Raw genomic sequence first — 22,959 nt, 5'->3', positions numbered from 1 at the left:
TTAGACAGACATCCCACATGAGGCACACAGGAAAAGCAGCCCCCATATGATCCCTGCCTTAACCACTACCCCAGCCTGACACACAGATGGTAAACTTACAATCACAATGATGAAATCAAGGCAGCACCAGGCACTGGTGAAATACTTTCCAAATCCAAAGGCTACCCATTTTAGTACCATCTCCAGGATAAAAATATGTGTAAAAATAACATCAGTACAATTTAGTAATTCTTGGATTTTGGGTTGGTCCTTAAGGTGAACATTTTCAAATATCTGAAACGAAAAAGCATAGCCATAGGCCAGATTGAATATTTGCAAACAACTCCTTGGTAACTTTGCTTTTTGTTTTTCTTCCTTATGTGAATAAAAACAAGTATCTCTCTTGGTAATGAGGTTTTACTCAAAAGATATTAAGGCTAAACTTTTCCAATGGAATTCATTCCTTGAGTAAGTAAAAATGGAAGGAAAATCCTCTTTCTTCTGTTGTCACGATAGTTTCTCAATTTCTTATTACTGGTCCCCTGAATATTAAAACTTCTTCCTAATGGATCACATTATTTCCTGGGCTTCCTCATACTTTCAACTGCTGCCAAATATGTCTTGTCAACATTCCCAGGACCACCCAGTGGCACAGACCATCTCTCATCCTCCCAATTGCCTTGGTGAATTAATTCAGTGTCTCTTTATTGCTTATAACATGAAGTCCAAGTGCCTTAGCCCACCCTCTAAATCCTGCCAACCCTGATGCCCCTCATCTCCCCCTACAAACAGCCTTATCCATTTACCTTACCATTCCCTACAAATAGTGTCATTTCGTATGTGTGCCATGACACACAAAATGTGGAACACTCTGGGCTAAAGCTCCCAGTGTAAATTACTTTGAGTATTGAACATTGTTATGTGTAACTATGAAAAAGAAATTCTGGTTTTCAGAGCAACCCTTTTTAATGCTACATCCAAACACTTCCCTCACCCAAAGTGTATGTGATTCTACAGGGTCTATATAACTAGGGTATAAGCTGTCCTTTTGGCCTTTACAGAGTTACTTAGAATGAAAGAAAGGAAGAAGGCCTGTTACTATAGCTGCCCATGAAATTTACGCCAACATTGAAGGCAGGAAGGACATCACCTTTCCTGTTGGGGACTAGGGTAAGCCCACAGCCCCAGAGTCCTGGGGTGAAAAAAAGAATGCAAAAGAGTGAAAGAGCCCCACTTCCAATTGCCAAGTGGGTTTTTGGCTGGAGAAGGCCCTCTATCTCATCCTCTGCTCTTTCGGCTCTTCTTCGGCTTTAAGATTTCAGCTTAGCTGATATTTTCTACAGGAAACTGTCCTGTTCCAGCAGGATTGGGTTAGGTTCCCACCCTACATGCTCCCATGTCACCCACTGCTTCCCCGAGTAGGCCACTTAATTGCTCTATCTATCTTGACCTATACTTTCTGGTCTATAATCGCTCCAGCTATCTTTCCTACTAGACTTCAAGCTCCTGGAGGTCAGGGACTTTGTTTGTTTGCCTCTTGAGGATAAACAAATCTGATTGGTATTGGGTGCTCATTTCCTCCCTTATTTGGGAAGCTTAACGGTAAGATGGTTCAGCAGACCTGAGTAGTTAGCTCAGTGGATGAGCAGGCTTATATCTGCAACTGTGCTTCGGAGGCTCCCACATTGTATCTAGGCCGTTCTCTGACACAGGAAGCTCTTATTATTACATAGTTGCCTAGACCAGAGTTTCTCAAACTCTAATGAACCCCAAATAGGGAACTTGTTATAATGGACTGCTTGTTACAGTGTAATACTCTACATTTCTAAGAAGCTTCCAGGTGATGCTGATGCTGCTGACAGATACATATAGTGGCAAAAGACTTGATGTCTCTTGTTCTCATTGTCTACAAATACGTACAGAGAAATACGGGCTGGGTCCTTCTCCTGGCACCCTCCGCGTCGTGTATTCAGCTTTGTTCTGCCCAGCCTGCACCTGCCTTTCTGAAGGCAGGTAAGAACTGGGGCTGTGTGCCCTCTGCTACATTTCTGATCATAAATTTTCTTTTTATGGCACCATGGGGCATTTTTGTTGTGGCCTTTTAGCAACATCACTGCTTTCCCACTGCCTATCATAAGTATCATTTGTGGAATAAATACAAAAAACCCTACCACTTGAATAAGAGCAGACAGCCAGTCAAAATGTAGTCACCGGCAAGTCTACAGGTAACACTAGACCCAAGATTAACAATAAAAACTGATCAAGGGAATCCTCTGGGATGGTTTTAGAGAAATCTGCTTTTCTGTCTGAAGAATAATTTACACTGTAGTAAGTAGACAAATGGAGATGTATGTTGATCACAATCCCCAGTGGCCTCTGATATGTACTCATCTCTTTTCACCTAGATATCACACAAGTGTAAAACACTAATCAGAAGCTATGGGGTGTAGGAGCAAGATATTTCCTTGCCTTTTCCACTTGCTAATGACTCGCTGTGAAATGTTCTGTCACTCTTAGTAGGGGAGAACCCAAGACTCCTGGGTTTAGTAATATGGAACCAAACTCTCATAACAAACTCATAACTGTTTGTTATGTCAAACAGCAACAGAGTTTGGTTCCGTATTATTTAGCTCCACATTACTGTATAATCATTTTAAGTGAATATACATGATAGAAAAAAGCAGAAAATAGAAAAGGAGAGGGAGAAACATGCAGATAAGAGAAAAGATACTATCCCCCTAGCAGAGAGGGGAAAGGGAGACAAGAAGGACCAGAAGGTGTGGAGAGAAAACATAAAGGAGTGGATGGCTTTATGGCTATGGAAGCTGATGGGTTCAGAGTTATTTCTAAACTTCATTGGGACTCATACCACACTTTGATCATGCATAGAAAGCAACATCTCCTTGTCCTTTCTTTCAAGGGATCATGAATGACAGAAAATACCAAGGCAACTTATTACATCCTAATCTGGTCCCTGTAACTCCCTCCTATAATATTTTACCTGTCAGAAAACAGCACTTTGGTTTACAGTAAGAGGGAGAGTAAAAGCATTGCTGTCTAGAGGAGGAACTATGGAGGATATAGTGAAAATGTCTAGAAATCCCCCAAAATTGAGAGGTAGATGATCAAGGACCAGACTCTAGTGGCCACTTTAAAGTGCTGGTTTTAGTTACTCTTCCACACAGATGAAGCGTCTTTGCTTGGGGATATCCCAGTTGAGCATGACTTCAGAAGTTGTGCAAAACCCTGCCCACTGCGGGAACCAGCAGCACCAGAGACCACTTGTGCCTGGTCTCCCATATTCACAGTCCCATGAGAAGCCAAGTAAGAGTGCAGCTTCCCCAGCTGCCCTGATGCCCAATGTCTCCACAAGACCATGACGATTTACCAGTGCCCCACTGCTCAGCAGAATCACAAAGATAATAAAGCTCTCAAACCAGCTGTGTTTCACTATTTGGTAGCAGGTTTTCCGCAGGTTCCACCAAATGACCCAGTGGGGCTTTCTCTTGTCCATGCTACAGCATGGAAAGCAGCAACCAAAGCCTGAAAGGAATTAACGGGAGGCACTATCATTAGTGTCTGTAATAAACTGCATTAAAATGCAACTTTTCACCCCTCCTGTGTTCATATCCCTTGCCACGTGACCTGCAGTTGCTCCCATTAAAGAAGTACAGCATCTTTTTCTAACCGCTTAAATCTGGTCCCAGCCATGTGACTTGCTTTGGCCAATAGAGTAGAATGGAAGTCACACTGTGCCAGTTCTGAGCCCAGGTCTTGAAAAGCCTTGCATGTTTCCATTTGCTCTCTTGTGCCATCTCCATAAAAAAAGGCATATTCAGGCTACCCCATTGGGTCTGGAAGGAGGCTGATAGACATGTGGAGCAGAGCCATGTTGCCCTGTTGAGCCCAGGCTAGATAACACTTGCATGAATGAAGCCAGCCAAGATCAGCAGAATCCTGCAGGCACATGTTTATTATTTTATGCCACTGAGGTTTTGTGGTTGTTTGTTACGCAGCAATTTTTTTGGTAATCATAAAGAGATCATGTCTGGAGGACTCTAGGTAATTAGGTAGAATGGTCACAGGCTTTGTGAATCTCTCAGGTCATACACGAAAGAATTTCATCAAATGTCGAGATGTTTACAAAGAGCTGAGTGTTTGTTCTCAACACACACAGGCCTTCAGCATAGACCACATTGCCCTTTCCACCTTTTCTCCTCCTCCCCTTATACAAATTCTGCTGATCCTTACTTCATGATGATTATAACATTCTGCCCCTTTCCTCATCTTCTTAAACCACTATGGGCTCTCTTCACTCTGCCTCTTTTCTTCTTCCAAAAACGTCAGTAGGTTCATCTTCCTAAAAGACTACACTTTTTTCCGGGCTTTTATCCCACTCCTCCCTTCTTTGATAAAATCACCCTTCTTTCTTATCTCCACTGTTGACATTATATGCACACTTCAAGGGCCAGTGCAAATGTAAATCAGGAGAACTGCAATCTACTGGAAATCCTTAATCCAACTCCTGTCCAGCTTTGGAGCTGTTAAACAACCTGGAATGTGACTTTGAAATCTGTTATCTGTGTTCTTTCTGGACCCAATTTAGTCCTAATCTGATAGATAATTTTTTAGGTTCATTAATTAATTTGTTGTCACTTATATATTCATTGACATTTGTTGAACCCGTTTCTGGGCCGGCTTCTATTCTTACACTAGAGATACAATGCTGATGAAGTCACTGTCTTTGTTTTTAAGGACCTCATGGGGGAAACCAGTGCAAATAAGTTCACTACAATGAATATAAGAAATAGTAAAAGCCATAGGAAAAAGCCACTACATCCACTCAAGGAATCAGGAAAGGCTGCATTTATTGATTGCTTATTTTTGTTCCAGATGCTCTTCTAAGTGATTTATACTAACTCATTTAATACTCACAACAGCTCTTTGCTTTGGGTACTATTATTACCCTCATTTTAGAAATAAAGCACAGAGAGGTTAACTAAATTGAACAAGTCACACAGTTCATAAGTGGCGAGGCCAGAATTTGAGCTCAGGCAGTCTCGCTCCTAAGCTAAAGATCCTGACTACAATGTCTGAACTCTTTTCTTGGTCTTTCACCTCAAATATACACTGACATTGAATGCCCTGGGAACCACAAAAAGTGGCAGACATATTGGCCCAGTGGGCTTTCTAAGAAAGTTTTCTAGAGTGTTTACCTGGCATGTTGGGCCATGTGAGAGGAGGCCAATTAAAGCAAGAATTTCCTGAAATCTTCTCTGCCTAGACCTGACAATCGCCCCAAGAATCTATGGGTGCCCTCTCATTGCTTTTGTCTCCAATAGAAGTAGAAAGATGCTATCTACTAAAACCACAGAGCCTCAAAGAAGAACAGAAACCCCATCCAAAGATTATGTGAACTGGATGCAGAAATACTGCCACTTACCTTTGGGCAAACATCTCTCTGGTTGCTTTTTGGGAACCATCTCAGGTAACAATCCAAAGCCATCCTGAAGATCAATGGTGCTACATTCTGATAGTATACTGGTAACATCAGACTTCTGCACATCAGAACAAAAGGAACGGGGAGCCATTTACTAAGACCTTCTTTCACCATGGTGGTATGGAGTTTCTCACTGTCTGATTTTTTAAGGATGAAATGAACTAGATAAAGGTTTCTAGGATGAGAGGTGTCAAGAAACACCCCTCCTGCTGGGTTCTTCTCTAAGTGCTATGACCAGTCTGATTTCAGAAGAGAACTCTCTAGCTCATCTCTATGGCTGAGGAATGGCAAGGCATATGCAGATATAGTACCTCTACTTTTTCTCCCTACTCCTGCCTAACTCCAATTATGTGATAAGACGACTACTTTACTGAGACTGTAATTTTCCACTGTCTCACCTACTGGAATAATAGGCCTAGACCAGTAGTTCTTATTTCCTTGGCCCTCCAGGAGATATTTTGGCAGTGTCTAGGACATTTTTCATTTTCTTAACTGGGGGATGCTACTGGTACTGAATGCATAGAGGCCAAGGATATGGATAAACATCTTATAATTCACAGAAAAGCTCACCGCAACAAATAATTGTCCTGCTTCAAATATCATAGAAGTAAAGTTGAGAAACTTGGCCTAGACTTTTGCTCAAAACTCGATTCTTGCCATTTTCTCTGCATTAACTGTGCCATTTTTCCATAACAGCTATCCTGGAGAAGGTGTGTGGATGAGCCACAATTTCCTCCGACATCCTAGGAAAATTACCTTTCGGGGATCCTGTATGGTCAGATGAGGCTCATCTTCAGGGAACATGTCAATTTCCACATTTTGAACTCCCTGGCTGGTGGGCTTCTTGTTCTCCTGATGGCGCTCATAGGCCTAACACAGAGAGCCCAGGATAGAATTAATATTCCTCCTGGACATGTCACTTAAGATGAAAGAAGTCTGAATGCTATTTGGTTTTCTCTTCGTTATGAGAATAAGCCTTTGACATTATTACTCTTTTTTCTCTTTAAAAACTGCTCCCGGAAAAACTCAACATAATTCTGGGAAAAATACTAGAGGAAACAGATATTGAACTTGTTGCAAAGATACATAATCAAAACCGTATGGTTCTGATACAAAACTCCGCAAGTAATTCAGAAATAAAACTTATGTGGGGATTTAATATAATTTATATGGGGATTTAATATATTTTAAACATACCCTTTCAATTCAATGACTAAATGATAAATTATTTAATAAATGGTACACAATTCCATAATACAGTAAAAATAAAATATATAATCATAAGATATTCTGATGTAAAAATAAATGGGTAAACATTTTAAAAGGAAAATTTGAAAAATAACTTGCTATCATGTGGGGTACAGAGTTTCCTTAGCAAAATAGGAAACTAAAAGGCATAAAGAAAAATAATATATCACTACATAAAACTGAAAAATAAATTTGGTCTGATGACCTACAGGGATATCTAAGAAGAACGTGTAAAGTCATGTAACCGAGCAGCTTGGCAACCGAGCCTCAAACTGTGGTTTAAACTTTTTTTCTTTTTTCCCTCTTCCTGTTCCTCTTTCTCCTCCAAGTCAAAGATACAACTTTGAGACAAACTGCCTACGTGTTACCTCTCATCTTGAAATATAGCCTCGGAATGCGCTGTGAACCTCCACTGCCTTTCCTTTCCCATACTATATTCCCACACCTTATGCACATTTATTTACCTAAATGCTTTTTAACCACACACCATGCTCTTTTATGTGATCATTTATTTTCTGAAAAGCTTCAAGAGTCAGATCCTGATAGGGACCAGGTACCTCTAGAATTCTCTAACAAGATTACTTCAAGAATGGAACCTACCCCCGGCTGTAGACTGACTACAAGAATGACTGCAACTAATGTGTAACCTGGCAGGATCCATGATCCATGACGGTGCCAGCCCCTTCACCAAATGGGACAATAATTCCAAGAAGGGCCACTGGAGCAAGTCACACCACTGGGCACCCCCTCACCCCTCTTGCCTCTTCTGTTTCTCAAATGCTTTCTTTAAAAACCCCCACATTCCTTCCACAAATTGAAGAGTAGAAGGAGTCTCTGCTCTTCCCCTTGCTGGCACAGATAGTAAGGGAGTATTACTCTTATCATAATTTGTTATTATTTCGAATTCTTTTCAGAAGCAGCTAGCAGCCAGACCCTTTTGCAGGTTACAGTCACATCTTGGGTGAATGTTTTACAGTAACATCTATGTGAAGACTCCTGCAACTGTGACATTATAACGTAATGATTCAGAAACATTTCTCCCCTCATGTAATAGCATAGGTAAAAACATACACACATACTAATGTGTCCAGAATTGGTGGGTTCTGGGTTTTCCTGCCTTCAAGAATGAAGCCGCAGACCCTCACGGTGAGTGTTACAGTTCTTAAACATGGCATGTCCGGAGTTTGTTCCTTCAGATCTTCAGATGTGTCTGAAAATGTGTCCAGAATTTCTCTCTTCTGGTGGGTTCCTGGTGTCCCTGGCCTCAGACGTAAACAGGCAAACTTTCCCAGTGAGTGTTACAGCTCTTAAAAACGGCAGGGACCCAAAGAGTGACCATCAGCAAGATTTATCACAAAGAGCAATAACACAAAGCTTCAATAGCATGGAAGCAGACCAGCAGGTTGCTGCTACAAGTGTGGGCAGTTTGCCTTTATTCCCTTATCTGACCCCACCCACATCCTGCTGATTGGTCCATTTTTACAGAGAGCTGATTGGTCCATTTTACAGAGAGATGATTGGTCCATTTTACTGAGAGCTGATTGGTCCATTTTGACAGAGCGTTGATTGGTGCATTTACAAACCTTTAGCTAGACACAGAGTGCATATTGGTGCATTTACAATCCTTTAACAGACACAAAAGTTCTCCAAGTCCCCTACCCAATTAGCTAGACACAGAGTGCAGATTGGTGCGTTTACAAACCTTGAACTAGACACAGAGTGCTGATTGGTGCATTAACAATCCTTTAGTTAGACAGAGAAGTTCTCCAAGTCCCCACCCAACCCAGAAGCCCAGCCTGCTTCACCTTTCAATGGCACTCAGGGCGGGACTTTGCGGCACCTAGCCTGGGCACTCCAGCAGCCCAGAGGGAGCTCATCCCTCGATCAAGCCCAGCAGGGGTCGGCCGGGCCGAGATGCGGGCCCCACTGAGCCTGCATCTGCGCCCACCCAGAACTCACACTGGCCTGCCAGTGCCAAGCGCATCCTGCGTTCCTGCCCACGACTCTCCCTCCACACCTCCCCGCAAACAGAGGGAGCCGGCTCCAGACTCGGCCAGTCCAGAGAGGGGCTCCCACAGTGCAGCAGCAGACCGTAGGGCTCCTCAAGTGCAGCCAGAGTGGACTCCAAAGCTGAGGAGGCGCTGAGAGTGAGCGAGGGCTGCTAGCACATTGTCACCTCACTAATATAGCCACAAATATACCTCACAAACATACACATACAAAAAGGGGTAACCTGTCTATGGACTAGACACAGAAACGAAATATAAAGTAGTAAAAATTTAAATAAGAGAGCAGGTAATGGTGTCTAAAAGTACTCTAAGACAAGGAAGGGAACCAGAGCTATATTTAAGACTTGAAACTATGGGCTGAGGTAAAGTTCTTGCACTTAAGAAAAAAAGCCAAAAAAAAAAAAAAAAAATGCTGTAGCAAATGCTTATAATTACAACTGTACAAAGCTGCATACCTAGTGAGACAGGAAGAAGTACAACCTCAGAAATAGGACCTGGGCAAAGGTACCCACTGGTTCAGTGACCTGATCTGCAATATGACTTGTATCACTATTAGACCACAATCCAAAGTTGGCAATATAAGACATGGATCTGAAATAGATGCCACAGAAGGATTTATTACAGACAATCATAGAACTTAGACTGCAAAGAGAATGACAGATCCTCCCACTAAAGATGAGCTTTTAAGCTAACATTCCAAAATATATGAGGAAACATAAAATCAGTAGACTTCCTAAAATTAACAACTAGGAGGTGAATTCACTTGAGAAAAAGATGAAAGTAACATAATAATCTGAAAACGTCTTTAAATGAATACATTTAGAATTTAATAAAGAAGTCACATAGAGTTCCACTTCCGTGGATGATAGCATGAGAATCTCTGTGAATGTTCTCCCTAGGGAAATAAGCATAAGTGGTGAAAACTGTTTTAAAAATAATTTAAAGTCTCTGGAAATTATTCTGAGACCGTACAGCAAATGAAGAAACATTTGTTCAAGAAAATCTACTAAAATTCAGTAAGAATGGTAGAAATTGAAGCCATGATCTGACTTCTCCCCCAGGCCCTTCCAGCAAGTTTTATGGAGGCTCCACTTTAGACAGAGGTGGCCAAAAAGATAGGGCTTCCTCTACCCTAGCTTCCAATCAAGGGATGTGGTGATGAGTACACCAAAATCTCACAAATCATTGCTAAAGAACATTCAAATCCTAGCACTCCACATCTAAGAAGCTCAATGAAACCCCAAGTAGAAATATCCATGTAACCAAAAACCACTTATTCCCCAAAAACTATTGAAATCAAATTTTTTTATGAAATTGAAAAAAAAGACATTGAGCCTTTTGAATGGAAAGGCACATCAATGATATATGCATAAAAGGAAAATATTTTTAAATGCTTTTATTTAAAAAAATACTACCTACATGTTAAATTACCTATTGCAGGCCAGGCACAGTGGCTCATGTCTGTAATTCTACCACTTTGGGAGGCCGAGGTAGGTGGATCATCTGGGGTCAGGAGTTCAAGACCAGGCTGGCCAACATGGTGAAACCCCATCTCTACTAAAAATACAAAATTAGCCAGGCATGGTGGTGCACTCCTGTAATCCAAGCTACTTGGGAGGCTGAGGCAGGAGAATAACTTGAACTCAGCAAGCAGAGGTTGCAGTGAGATGAGATTGTGCCATTGCACTCCAGCCTGGGTGGCAGGAGCAAAACTCCGCCTCAAAAAAACAATTACTTATTGCATATTTATTTTATCTTAGTGCAAGGCCTGTCACATGGTGGTCATTCAATGCATTTGAAATAAAGAAATGCTGTTATCATCAAAAATAATCCCATTTTCCAATACATAAATGATTACAACACCATGAAATGTCTACCAATAAAAATGCATGAGTTATGGAAAAAAAAAAAAAAAAGAAGAAGAAGCTTCAGGCCACCAGCATTTCTTATCTCTTCCAATTCTGAGTTAAGGCCTCTAAATTTCTGGTGAGTGTGGCCAAAAAGTCAGCTCCCTTTTTCCATCTAGCCCTCCACTCATAGGGCAGAGACTTTATCCCAGAAGCGGCAGCCCAAGAATACTAGAATCACCCTCATTCCAGCTTACTTGTAGGGTGAAAGCTCTGGGGGTGGGGAGGATTAAGGAAGAAGGAAACTGAGAAGTTGAGAGGCTACTGCCCCTGCCCAAGTGCCTGGAATTGTGCCTAAGAGATTTTGCCCAGAGTGGGAGGCAATTCATAAGAAAAAAGAGCTTTGAAGTTCTCCATAGAACTGACTTTATTTGAAACAAAGTGGTGTGGGGAAGTAAAAGTCTAAGAGCGCTCTTGAAAACAATGGATATTTTGTTGGTAAGCAAATAAGAAGAGACTGGTAGCTCTCCTTCAATAAAGGCAACAAACTAAAACATAGGTTAGCAAGCTCACCACAAAGAACTATGAAAAGAAACAGCTAAGGAGAGTCCCCCTGGGGTCAAAGCAAATCTCAAAGACTGTGCTTAAAAGCTATCACTTCCAGAATTTAATTGAATCAGACAGTTGAGCAATTTATGCCCCATGGCATTGTCAAGGAAAATAGAGCAATTATCTAGCAATTAGTTGAGCCTAAAATCGAAGTGTAATACCAAAAGAGGCAGACAGCTTAACAGAGAGATCACAGGAGACAGTCAAAGATAGCCTTGCTGAAACAACAGTCATCCTAGACTGACTGTGTGCACATCCAAGGATGTACTGTCCTAGGAGTGACACCAAAGGTTTCACATTTTGTGTGAACGGAGGGGGATGGGTTGGAGAGGGAGTAGGCTCCACTAAAATAGTCTAGTGAGATTACCATTTAATAAAGAAGCCCCAGAGAGGAGAAAAGTGAATCAGTTATAGAGTTTCCACAATATGTTACTTAAAATGTCCAATACAAAAAATTATGAAATGTGCAAAAAACAAGAAAGCATGACCCATACAGGGGAAAACAGTCAGTAATAGAAACTGCACTTGAAAGGGTCAAGATGTCAGAGCTAAAAGATAAAGAATGCAAAGAAGCCATCATAAATATATTTAAAGAATTAAAAGGTACAATGCTTAAGGAAATAAAACATACTATGACAAGGTACAATCAAATACAAAATATCAATAGAAATTATATTTTAAACAGAGCCAAATAGAAACTGTGGAGTTGAAAAGTATCATAACTGCAATGAAAAAGTCACTAGAGAGACCAACAGTACATTTGAAGAAAGAACCAGTGAATTTAAAGATGAATCAATGGAGACTCTGCAATCTAAAGAGCACAGAGAAAACAAAAGAAAGAAAAATAAAAAGAGCCTCAGAGAAATGTGGTGCACCATTAAGCACACAAACCAGAAAGGAAACAGAGAAAAATGAACAGAAAAAATACTTAAATAAATAATGGCTGAAGACTCCTCAAAATTGATTGAAAACATTAATCTACACGTCTTAGTCCAATTTATGCTGGTATAATAGAATTCCTGAAATTAGTAATTTATAAAGAACAGAGATGTATTTCCTACAGTTCTAGAGGCTAGGAAGACAAAGATCAGCAGGCCAGCATCTTGTGAAGGACTTCTTGCTGCATCATAACATGGCAGAAGGCATCACAAGGCAAGAAAGAGAAAGAAGGGAAGGGGGCCAAACTCATTCTTTTATTAGGAACCCACTTCCACAGTAACTAAGCCACTCCCACAATAACAGCATTAATCCATTCATGAGACCAGAGCCCTCATAATCTAATCACCTATTAAAGGTCTTACCTCTCAACATTGTTACTTTGGGAATTAATTCTCCAACACATAAACTTTAGAGGACACATTCAAATTCTAGCACTCCACATCTAAGAAGCTCAATGAAACCCCAAGTAGAAAAAACACAAAGGGATCCACACCTAGACACATCATAGTAAAAGTGCTGAAAGACAAAGAAAAGAGAAAATCTTAGTAGCAAGAGAAAAGTGGTTCATCATGTACAAGGTGACATTGATAAAATTAACATTGACATTGCGTTAGAAATAGTGGAAGCCAAAAGGCAGTAATATGATATATTCAAAGTGCTGAAAGAAAAAACAACAGTGAACCAAGATTTTTATATCCAGTGAGGCTGTCTTTCAAAAATGAAGATGAAATAATCGTGTTTCCAGATAAACACAGAGAATTCTTTGGTAGTTGCCCTACCTTATAAAGAATACTAAAGGAGATCTTCCAGACTAAAAGCAAGTAACCCTAAATGGTAATACAGCACCCCCCAACACATACACACAAATATAGTAAAAAATATATATTTCTTTTCCTTTCTTCTTTTAGCTGATTTCAAAAACAATTGTGTAAAACATTATGTTTAAAATTGTGTTGCTGGATATGTAACACAGAAATCAAAAAAATATATTTGCTAATAAGAGCACAAAGGATATGGGTGGGAGCAAAGTTGCATTGGAGTAAGAAAATCACACCTGCAGGTAACTCACATTCACAGGAACAAATGAAGAGAGCCAAAAGTAACTAAGAAGATTATTAAAGTAAATCTTATAAATATACACTTATTTTTTTTTAATTTTCTCAGCTCCTTTAGTAGACATCTAGTTATATTAAGCAATAATAAAAAAATGTTTCTTGGGTTTTAACATATATGAATATAATATGTAGAATTAAAAACAATACAAAAAGAGGAGAGAGGAAATAGAGCTATATATGAGTAATATTTCTATAGCTTACTGGAATTAATATAAATCTGAGACAGATTCTGATGAGTTAGATGTATATATCAAATTTTAGAGCACCCAAATAAGGAAATAATTCAAAAAGATTTTGAAAAAAAACTAAAGATATTAAAATGTTACACTAGAAAATATTCACTTAATGCAAATGAAGCAGTAGAGAAATAATAAAGGAAAAAACATGGAAGACATATAGAAGACAAAGAGGAAAATATGAGAAATAAACTGTGTTAACAATAGCATTAAATATGAATGGGTTAACCAATCCCATCAGAAGGCAGAGATTGCCAGAATAGATGAGAAAACAAGATCCAATTATACACTGTCTGCAGAGTACACATTTTAGATTCAAAGATATAAATAGATCGAAAATGAAAGGATGGAAAAAGACATGTTACACAAACAGCAACCATAAAAAAAGCTGGGATGACTCTATTAACATCAGATAAAATAGATTTAAAAACAAAAAACTTACTAGAGAGGAAGAGGGACATTTTATAATGATAAAAGAGTCAAAATATTGGGAAGATATAGCATTTATAAACATATATACACCTAACAGAAGAGCCCCAAAATATATGAAGCAAAAACTGACATAATTGTTGGGAGAAACAGATAATTCAACAGTAAACATTGGAGACCTCAATACCTCATTTTCAGAAATGAATGAATAACAACTAGATAGAAGATCAACAGGAAATGGAAGATTTGAACAAAACTACATACCAGTTAAACCTAGCAGACATCTATAGAACGCTTAATTCCAAATGGCAGAGTACACATTCTTCTCAGGTACAAATGGAACATTTCCAGGATAGACAATACACCACACCACAAAACAAGCCTCAAAAATTTAAAAGGGCTGAAATTGTACAAAGTATGTTCTCTGATCACAATGGAGTGAAATTAGAAATTAATAACAGTTAGAAATTTGAGAAATTTAAAAATATTAAACAACACATTTTTAAATAAGCAGTGGGTCAAAGAAGAAATCATAAGAATTAGAAAATAAGATAAAATAAAAACACAATAAAATATATAGAAAATAAAATGTATTTGATACAGCTAAACACTGACTAGAAATTTATAGCTATAAAAAAACCTACAATAAAAAGGCAAGAAAAATTTCAAATCAATAGCCTAATCTTTCATTTAAGACACAGAAAAAAGAAGAGAAAAGTAAAATCAAAGGAAGCAGAAGAAAGGATATAGTAAATATTTGACAGAAATTAATGAATAGAGGGTACAAAAATATTAGAGAAAAATTAACAAAACTGAAAGTTGGCTATTTGAAAAGACTTTCAAAATTGACAAGATGTGAACTAGACTAGCCATGAAAAAAAAAGATCCAAATTACTTTTAAAAAGGTGGGGAGGGGATTAGTATTAACCTTACAAAAATCAAAAGGATTGTAAGAAAATATTATGAATAATTGTATGTTAACAAATTAAATAACTTCAATGAAATGAACATATTCATAGAAATATATAAAATAACAAGCAGAATTAACAGAAAATCTGAATAGCCCTACAAGTAAAGAGCTTGAATTTGTAATATAGAAACTTTGTGTAGATACTTCTGGTTTCTGGTTCATCAAGTAAGAACCTTGAAAGTCGCCACTCTATCCTAACAACAAATAAACAGATGAACAATGGAAAAATCAACAACTCTTCCTAGATCTGTAAGAGAAGTGAAGTTATAGAGCTAACACTGTCTTTAAAACTGGAGATGCAGGCAAATACAGAGAATCACAACTTACGGAGTCAAAACCTTAATGGGAACCAGTGCCAGGTAAGGAAAACCTGAACTGTAACTGACAAATTGCTAAAGGCTCAGTATGTCTAAGAGATTAAAAAAAAAAAACCTCCAAGGGTACCCAGTCATGAGGGAGGCCACCACACTTTTGTGAGGTTTACCTCTTGGAGCTTTCCCAGGTTCTCACTGAGAATACCAGAGAAACATCCCTTCAAGCTTCTGGCTTGAAGGGGGACTGGAAAAGGAACCATTTTAATGTTTGGTACAGGATTGCATTCTTTCCAACAAGTTCTGCCTTCAAGAGAAATGATTCAACCAGAGCCTAACCTGCTGGGGTTTATCACAGACTGATTGACTTAGGAGAAGGGAAATACCCAACTCCAGCTGGTTCTAGCCATCCCTGTGAAAGAAAAGAAGTACCTAACTCGAGCCCACTCTAGTCATCCTATCCCACCTAAGGGAGACTAAGAAGCACTTACAAAGTTCATAGTCCAGAGGCACAGGCTCACCAAGAGACTGAGACCTAATCATAGGACTATAGAACACTTCCCCTTCCCCCATTCCTTTTCACCACATTACTAAAGGTCTGTTCATAGCAGTTTCTTTCATTCTGTGTATCATGTCTGGCTATAATTAAAAAGCATACCAAAAGACAAAACAAAAACAAAACAAAAAACCAAAAACTACAGTTTGAAGAACCAGAGCAAGCATCAGAACCAAACTCAGATATAACAGGGATGTTAGAATTATCAGACAGGGAATTTAAAACAACTATGATTAATCTGCTAAGGACCCTAATGGATAAGGCAGACAGTATGCAAGAACAGATTAACAATGTAAACAGAGAAATGGAAATTCTAAAACCAAAAAGAAATGCTAGAGATAAAAAACATTTAACAGAAATAAAGAATGCCTTTGATGGGTTTATCAGTATATTGGACATGCTGAAGGAAAGAATCTCTGAGCTTGAGAATATCTTAATGAAAATATCAAAAACTTTTCAGTAAACAGAAACTTTTCAGTAAACAGAAAAAGATTTCTAAAAACCAGAACAAGATATTCAAGAACTGTGGGACAACTACAAAAGGTATAAGATATATGTAATGGCAATACCAGAAGAAGAAAGAAAGAAATCGAAGAATTATTTGAAACAATAATGACCAAGAGTTTCCCTCTATTTAATATCAGAACCAAACTGCACATCCAGGAAGCTCAGAGACTAAGCAAGATAAAGATCCAAAAAACTACACTTAGACAGACATACCATATTTAAACTACAGAAAATCAAAGATAAAAAATCCTGAAAGAAGATAGAGGAAGAAAACACTTTACCTACACAGGAGCTAAGGTAAAAATTATGTCTGACTTGTCAGAAATCATGCAAGCAAGAAGAGTGAAGCAAGAGAGTTAAATATTTAAAGAACCGAGAGAAAAAACCCACCAACCTAGAATTCTGTACCCTGTGACATTATTCTTTAAAAGTGAAGGAGAAATACTTCCTCAGACAAACAGAAGTTGAGGAAATTTGCTGCCTTACCTATCTTGTAAGAAATGTTAAATGAAGTTGTTTAGAGGTAAGGAAAATGATATAGGTCAGAAACTCAGATCTACATAAAGAAAGAAAGATAAGGACTAAATAATAGGTGAAGCAAAATAAAAACACATTTTTTTTTTGAGACGGAGTTTTACTCTTGTCACCCAGGCTGGAGTGCAATGGAGCAATCTCAGCTCACTGCAACCTCCGCCTCCTGGGTTCAAGAGATTCTTACGCCTCAGTCTCCTAAGTAGCTGGGATTACAGGCACCTGCCACTATGCCTGACTAATTTTTGTATTTTTAGTACAGACGGGGTTTCACAATGTTGGCCAGGCTGGTCTCAAACTCCTGACCTCAGGTGATCCACCTGCCTTGGCCTCCCAGAGTGCTGGGATTATAGGCGTGAGCCACTGCACCCGACAAACACATTTATTTTTCTTATTCTTAATTTATCTAACAGATAACACTTTGTTCAAAGTAATAATAACAACAATGTATTTAAATATATATTTCAAATATGTTATTTTACTAATGAATAAATAAAATAAATGACTGCAATTATACAAAGAATGTAAGGGAGGAACTGGGATTATTTTATTATTATAAGCTATGCACACTACCCATGAAGTAATGTTATTTGTAAGTGCACTTGGATCAGTTGAAAATGTATATTGAAAATTCTAGGACAACCACTAAAAAAAGTAAAAAGAAAAAGTAAAGCTGATATACTGAGAAAGAAGAGAAAATGGAACCATATGAAATGTTTGATTTAAACCACAAAATGCAGAAAAGAAGTGGAAAACAAAAATAGGAAAAAGTACAAGGGCAACAAAAAGAAATGAATTATCAAGCAATGCACAGACACGGGGGAAATATAAATGCATAATCCTAAGTGAACAAAGCCAATCTGAAAAGACTATATACTATATGATTCCAATAATATCATGTTCTGGAAAAGACAAAACTATGGAGACAATAAAAAGGACAGCGTTTGCCAGAGGTTGGGAGTTGAAGAGATAAATAGGAGGAGCACAGAGGATTTCTGGAGCAGTAAAACCACTCTGTATAATACTATAATGGTGGATATATTTATTATACGTTTGTCTAAAACTACACACTGTACAATACCAAAACTAAACCCTGATGTAAACTATGGACTTTGGGTGATAATTACATGTCAAAGTAGGTTTGTCAGTCATGACAAAAGTACCACCCTGGGGGGAAATGTTGATAATGGGGGATGCTATTCATATGTAGGGTGGAGGTGTATGTAGGAAATTTCTGTACCTTCTGTTCAATTTTTAACTGCTCTAAAAAATAAGTTATATTTGAAAACCAAAATTCCCATAAAGAAAAGCCCAGACCCAAATGCCTTACTGGTCAATTCTACTAAACATTTAAAGAAAAATTAATAGCAAATTTTCACTAAGACTTGAAAAAGATAGAAGAAGGAACACTTAACTCATGTGGGCAATATTTGAGGCCAGTATTACCCTGATATAAATACCAGACAATGACATCACAAGAAAAATAAACTATAAACCAATATCTCTTATAAATATAGAAGAAAAAATTCTTAACAAAACACTAGCAAACTGAATTCCCAACAATATATAAAAATGATTATATGCCATGACCAAGTGGTATTTATTCTGGGAATGAAAAGTTGATTTAACATCTGAAAAGTGAATAGAAATAAGGACAAAAGCATTATCATCTAAATACATCTAGAGAAAGCACTTGACAAAAGAAAACACTGTAATAGAAACACTCAGCAAACTAGAAATGGAGTGGAATTTCTGTAACTTGCTAAAGGGCATATTCAACATTACATTTAAATGGTTACGGACTGAATGCTTCTTCTCCAAGATCCAGAACCAAACAAGAATTGAGTTGAACTGTTGTACACTCAGTTAGTGTCCAGAGTGTTGGAGTGTTGCTTGGTGTGGAGAAACCCCACACATTTGGTATCAGAAGTGTTGTGTGAGTGGAAAAATTGTTTCTACAGAATAAACCAGTAAGGGAGATAAAATAGTATACTGAAAAAATACTCAATCCAAAATAAGGCAGGGAAAAGTGAGGTAAGGGAACAAATAATAGTTAAAACAAATTCAAATGTATCAAGAATTACATTAAATGTAAATGACCCAGGCATTCAAATTAAAAGGCAGCAATTATCAGACTGGATAAGAAAATAAAATTTCTCTTCATTCATTACGTGTGTGCTAAACATAGTGACTACTTTTCAAAGAGTATGGTGTGGAAAAAGGGGTAAAGAAGAGTAAGTTTACACAGGATGAGACTGACAAACACTACCTCAGCCAAGTGATCAAGGTTAATATAAATAGTAATAGCATGTACTTTTGATATGATATGATGAGAAGAGCATTTTGTCTCTGTGGTATTTCTCCCTACAACCTGTAATCTCAATCTATGAGAAAAATTAGAGCAAATCCAAATTGGGGTACATTCTACAACACACCTGTCCAATGTCACTTTAAAATATCAAGGTCATCACAAACAGGGAATGTCTGAAAAACTGAGGAAGCCTAAGAAGATATGACAACTAAATGTAATGTGGTATCCTGAGTAGACTCCTGGGGTAGGAAAACTGTGTGCTAGATACAAACTAAGGAAATATAAATCAACTATGGACTTTAGTTAACAATTATTCATCTTGGTTCATTAATTGTAAAAAAATGTACCATACCAATGTAAAATGTTAGTGAGAGGGAAACTGGATGTGGAGTATACGGGAACTCTCTCTACTATACAATATTCATGTAAACCTAAAACTATTCTAAAATAAAAAGATTACCTGCAAGAGAAAAGCAAGATTTAACAATATGATGTGTATACAAAATGCATTTTAAATATAAAAACACCCATAGATTAAAATAAAAGAAGAAAAACGATACCATACAAATACTAAACATAAGAAAGTTGGAGTGGATATATTAATATCAGACAAAGTAGGCTCCAGAATAAAGAATGTTATCAGAGATGAAAAGGAACATTTAATAAGGATAAAGGAAACACCTAACAATCCTAGGTATGTGTTCTCCTTATAACAGAGCTTCAAAATACATGAAGTAAAAAACTTAACAAAACTAAAATTAGGAACAAACAAATTCACAACTACAGTTAAAAATTGCAACACTGCCATCCTAATATTTGAAAATAAGAGGAAATCAATAAGGACATAGAAGACTTGAACAACACTAACAACCAACTTGATCTAATTGACACAAATATAGCACTTCACCCAATCATTCTTTTAAAGTGCATACTCCTTTCAATTGCATATTGAACATTCACCAAGTCAGACTATATGCTGGAACATAAAAAACAAAAAAATCATAAAACATATCTCAAGAAATTTTAAAAGGTTTAAAGCATATAAAATATATTATTTGGCCACAAAAAAATAAAACTTTAATGAATAACAAGTATATCAGGAGAATCTTCAATTATTTGAAAATTGAACAACACTCATAAATAATAGATGAGCAAAAGCAGAAATCACAAGAGAAATTAGAATATATTTTTAACCAAGTTAAGAGGAAAATACAGCATCGCAAAATTAGTAGAATGCAGCTAAAGCAGTGCTTAAAGAGAAATTTGTAGTTTTAAATGTTTGCAATAAAAAAGAAAAAAAGACTTAAATCAATAATCAAAGCCAGGGGTTGAAAAACTTTACCCTTAAAGAGCCCACTAGCAAATATCTTAGGTTTTGCAGGCCATGAAGTCTCTGTTGTGACTATTTAACTCTGTTGTTGTGGCGTTAAAGCAGCAGAGATAATAGGTAAACAATTTAGCATGGCTGTGAGTCAATAAATCTTTATTTAAAAAAGAAAACAAGGGGTGAGCCAGAAATGGCCCATAGGTTGTAGTTTGCTAGACCCTGGTTGAAGTGTACACTCTAATAATCCAGACAAAGAAGAGCAAATTAAACCCATACTAAGCAAAAGGAAGGAAAAAAATAAGAAAAAGAGAATCCATCTATAAAATAAAAACATGTAAAAACAATAAGGAAAAATAAAACCAAAAGCTGATTCTTTGAAAATATCAATAAAGTTGATAAACTTCTAACTATATTGAATAGAAAGGAAGATAAAAATTATCAATATGCATGAGGAAAAACATCACTACAGATACTACTAGAATTCTACAGACACTATAAAAATTCTACAAACACTAAAAGAATAAGAAAATACTATAAACAACTTTATACCCATAAATTCCTTTATCTAATTTTTAAAACATACATATTAACTGAATTGGAACAAAAAAAGTAGAAAGCTGGAATAGTCCTATATTTATTAAAGAAATTGAATTCATAATTTAAAAAATTCCAAAAAAGACAACTTATGCCCACTTCAATGAATAGTTGGTAAATTCTATCAAACATTAATAGAAGAAATAATGCCAGTTATACACACAGTGTCTCAGAAATAGAAAAGGAGGAAGACTTCTCAACTCATTTAATGAGGCCCATGTTAATCTGATACCAAAGCCAAACACATTACAAAGGAGAAACTATGCCTGCAAAATGCTTAACAAAATATTAGCAAATTGAATCTAGATATATATAAAGGATAATGTGCTGTAACCAAGTAGGGATAATCTAAGGAATGCATAGGTGATTTAACGTTCAAAATAAATAAGAAAAAACCTGCACATTATGCACATGTACCCTAGAACTTAAAAGTATAATAATAAAAAATAAATTAAAAAAAAAAACACAATGATCATCTTAATACCTGCAGAAAATGCATTTCAGAAATTCAACATATTTTTGTAATTAAAAATAAAACTCTCAACAACTAGGAATAAAAGGAACTTCCTCAACTAAAATCTTGTTTAATAGTGAAAGATTATGCTTTCTATCTAAGATTAAGAGCTAGGCAATATAGCCTGTCTCACCAATCCTGTTAAAGATTATACTATAGATCCTAGCCAGTGTAATAAAGGAAGAAAAAAATATAGATTTTTTTTAAAGGAGAAGTAAAATGGTTTTTCTCTTCCGGTAAAAAAAACTGTATAAATAGAAAATTCTACTCAATCTACACAAAATGATTTAGAATTAATAAGTCAGTTTTCCAAGGTTTGAAGACACAAGGTCAATAGACAAAAGACAATTTCATTATACTAGCTAAAAACATATGGAAATTAAAATATCTTAAAATTACATTTACAATAGTATGAAAAACATTAACTACTTCAGTACAAATTTAACAAAATATGTCAAGACTTGTACAATGAAAATCATAAAACATTGCTAAGAGATATTAAAGAACATCTAAATAAGTAGAGAGGTAGACATGTTCATGAATCAGGACACTCATTTTTGGTAAGATGCCAATTATCTACAAAATGATCCATATATTCAATGCAGTCCCAAACAAAATTCCAGCAATTTTTTTGTGAAAATTTGATAAGTTGATTCTAAAATGCATACAAAAATGCAAAGAACCTACACAAAACAAATTTAATAAAGAACAAAGTTACACATCTTGCTTTCAAAATCTAATATAAATCTACAGCAATCAAGACAGTGTGGTATTCATATAAAGACAGATATATAAATCAATGAAACAGAAGTAGTATTTCAGAAATAGACCTATGCATATATGGCCAATTGCTTTTTTTTTACAAAAATACCAAGTTAATTCAATGGGGAAAGAGTAGTCTTTTCAATATATGGCTGAAATCACTGGATACATATATAGGAAAAACAATACCTCAACTCACACCATACACAAACATTAAATTGAAATGGATCATGGACTTGAACCTGAGAGTTAAACCTGTAAAACTCTAAAAGAAAACATGTGAGAAAACCTTTGTGAGTTTAGGTTATGCAAAGATTTCTTAGAATGAAAACAAAACACATGAACCATAGGATAAATTTTGTTAAATTATATATTATCAAAATGAAAACTTTATACTCATTGAAAAATACCCTTAAGAAAATAAATGCAAGCCACAGACTGGTAGGAAATATGTGAAATATACATGTCAGAAAAAGGACTTGTGTTCAGAATACACAATTATTCTTTACAACAGGGGTCCCCAACCCCCAGGCCAGAGACCAGTACCTGTCTGTGGCCTGCTAGGAACCAGACCACACAGCAGGAGGTAAGTGACTGGTGAGTGAGCAAAGCTTCATCTGTATTTACAGCCACTCCCCATTGCTCGCATTACTGCCGGACCTTCG

The 22,959-nt window shown here is 36.9% G+C and overlaps 1 protein-coding gene across 3 annotated transcripts in view; it reads right to left on the bottom strand.

Moving 5' to 3' along the window:
• The window catches only part of SCN11A (sodium voltage-gated channel alpha subunit 11), a 210,005-nt gene that overhangs the window by 34,795 nt on the left and 152,251 nt on the right, over positions 1-22,959 (bottom strand). For all 3 annotated transcript variants that reach the window (XM_037988429.2, XM_007971729.3, XM_037988430.2), the window contains 4 exons: positions 6,236-6,349; positions 5,423-5,537; positions 3,368-3,522; positions 100-273 (listed from right to left, as the gene is read on the bottom strand). In XM_037988429.2, the coding sequence (XP_037844357.1) occupies positions 100-273; positions 3,368-3,522; positions 5,423-5,537; positions 6,236-6,349 (558 nt within the window). The remainder of the gene's footprint in view (positions 1-99; positions 274-3,367; positions 3,523-5,422; positions 5,538-6,235; positions 6,350-22,959) is intronic.

The sequence above is a fragment of the Chlorocebus sabaeus genome, chromosome 15, assembly GCF_047675955.1.
Source record: "Chlorocebus sabaeus isolate Y175 chromosome 15, mChlSab1.0.hap1, whole genome shotgun sequence".
NCBI classification, from domain to species: Eukaryota; Metazoa; Chordata; class Mammalia; order Primates; family Cercopithecidae; genus Chlorocebus; species Chlorocebus sabaeus.
Note: the sequence above shows the minus strand (reverse complement) of the source record. Positions and strands in the feature narration are given on the sequence as shown.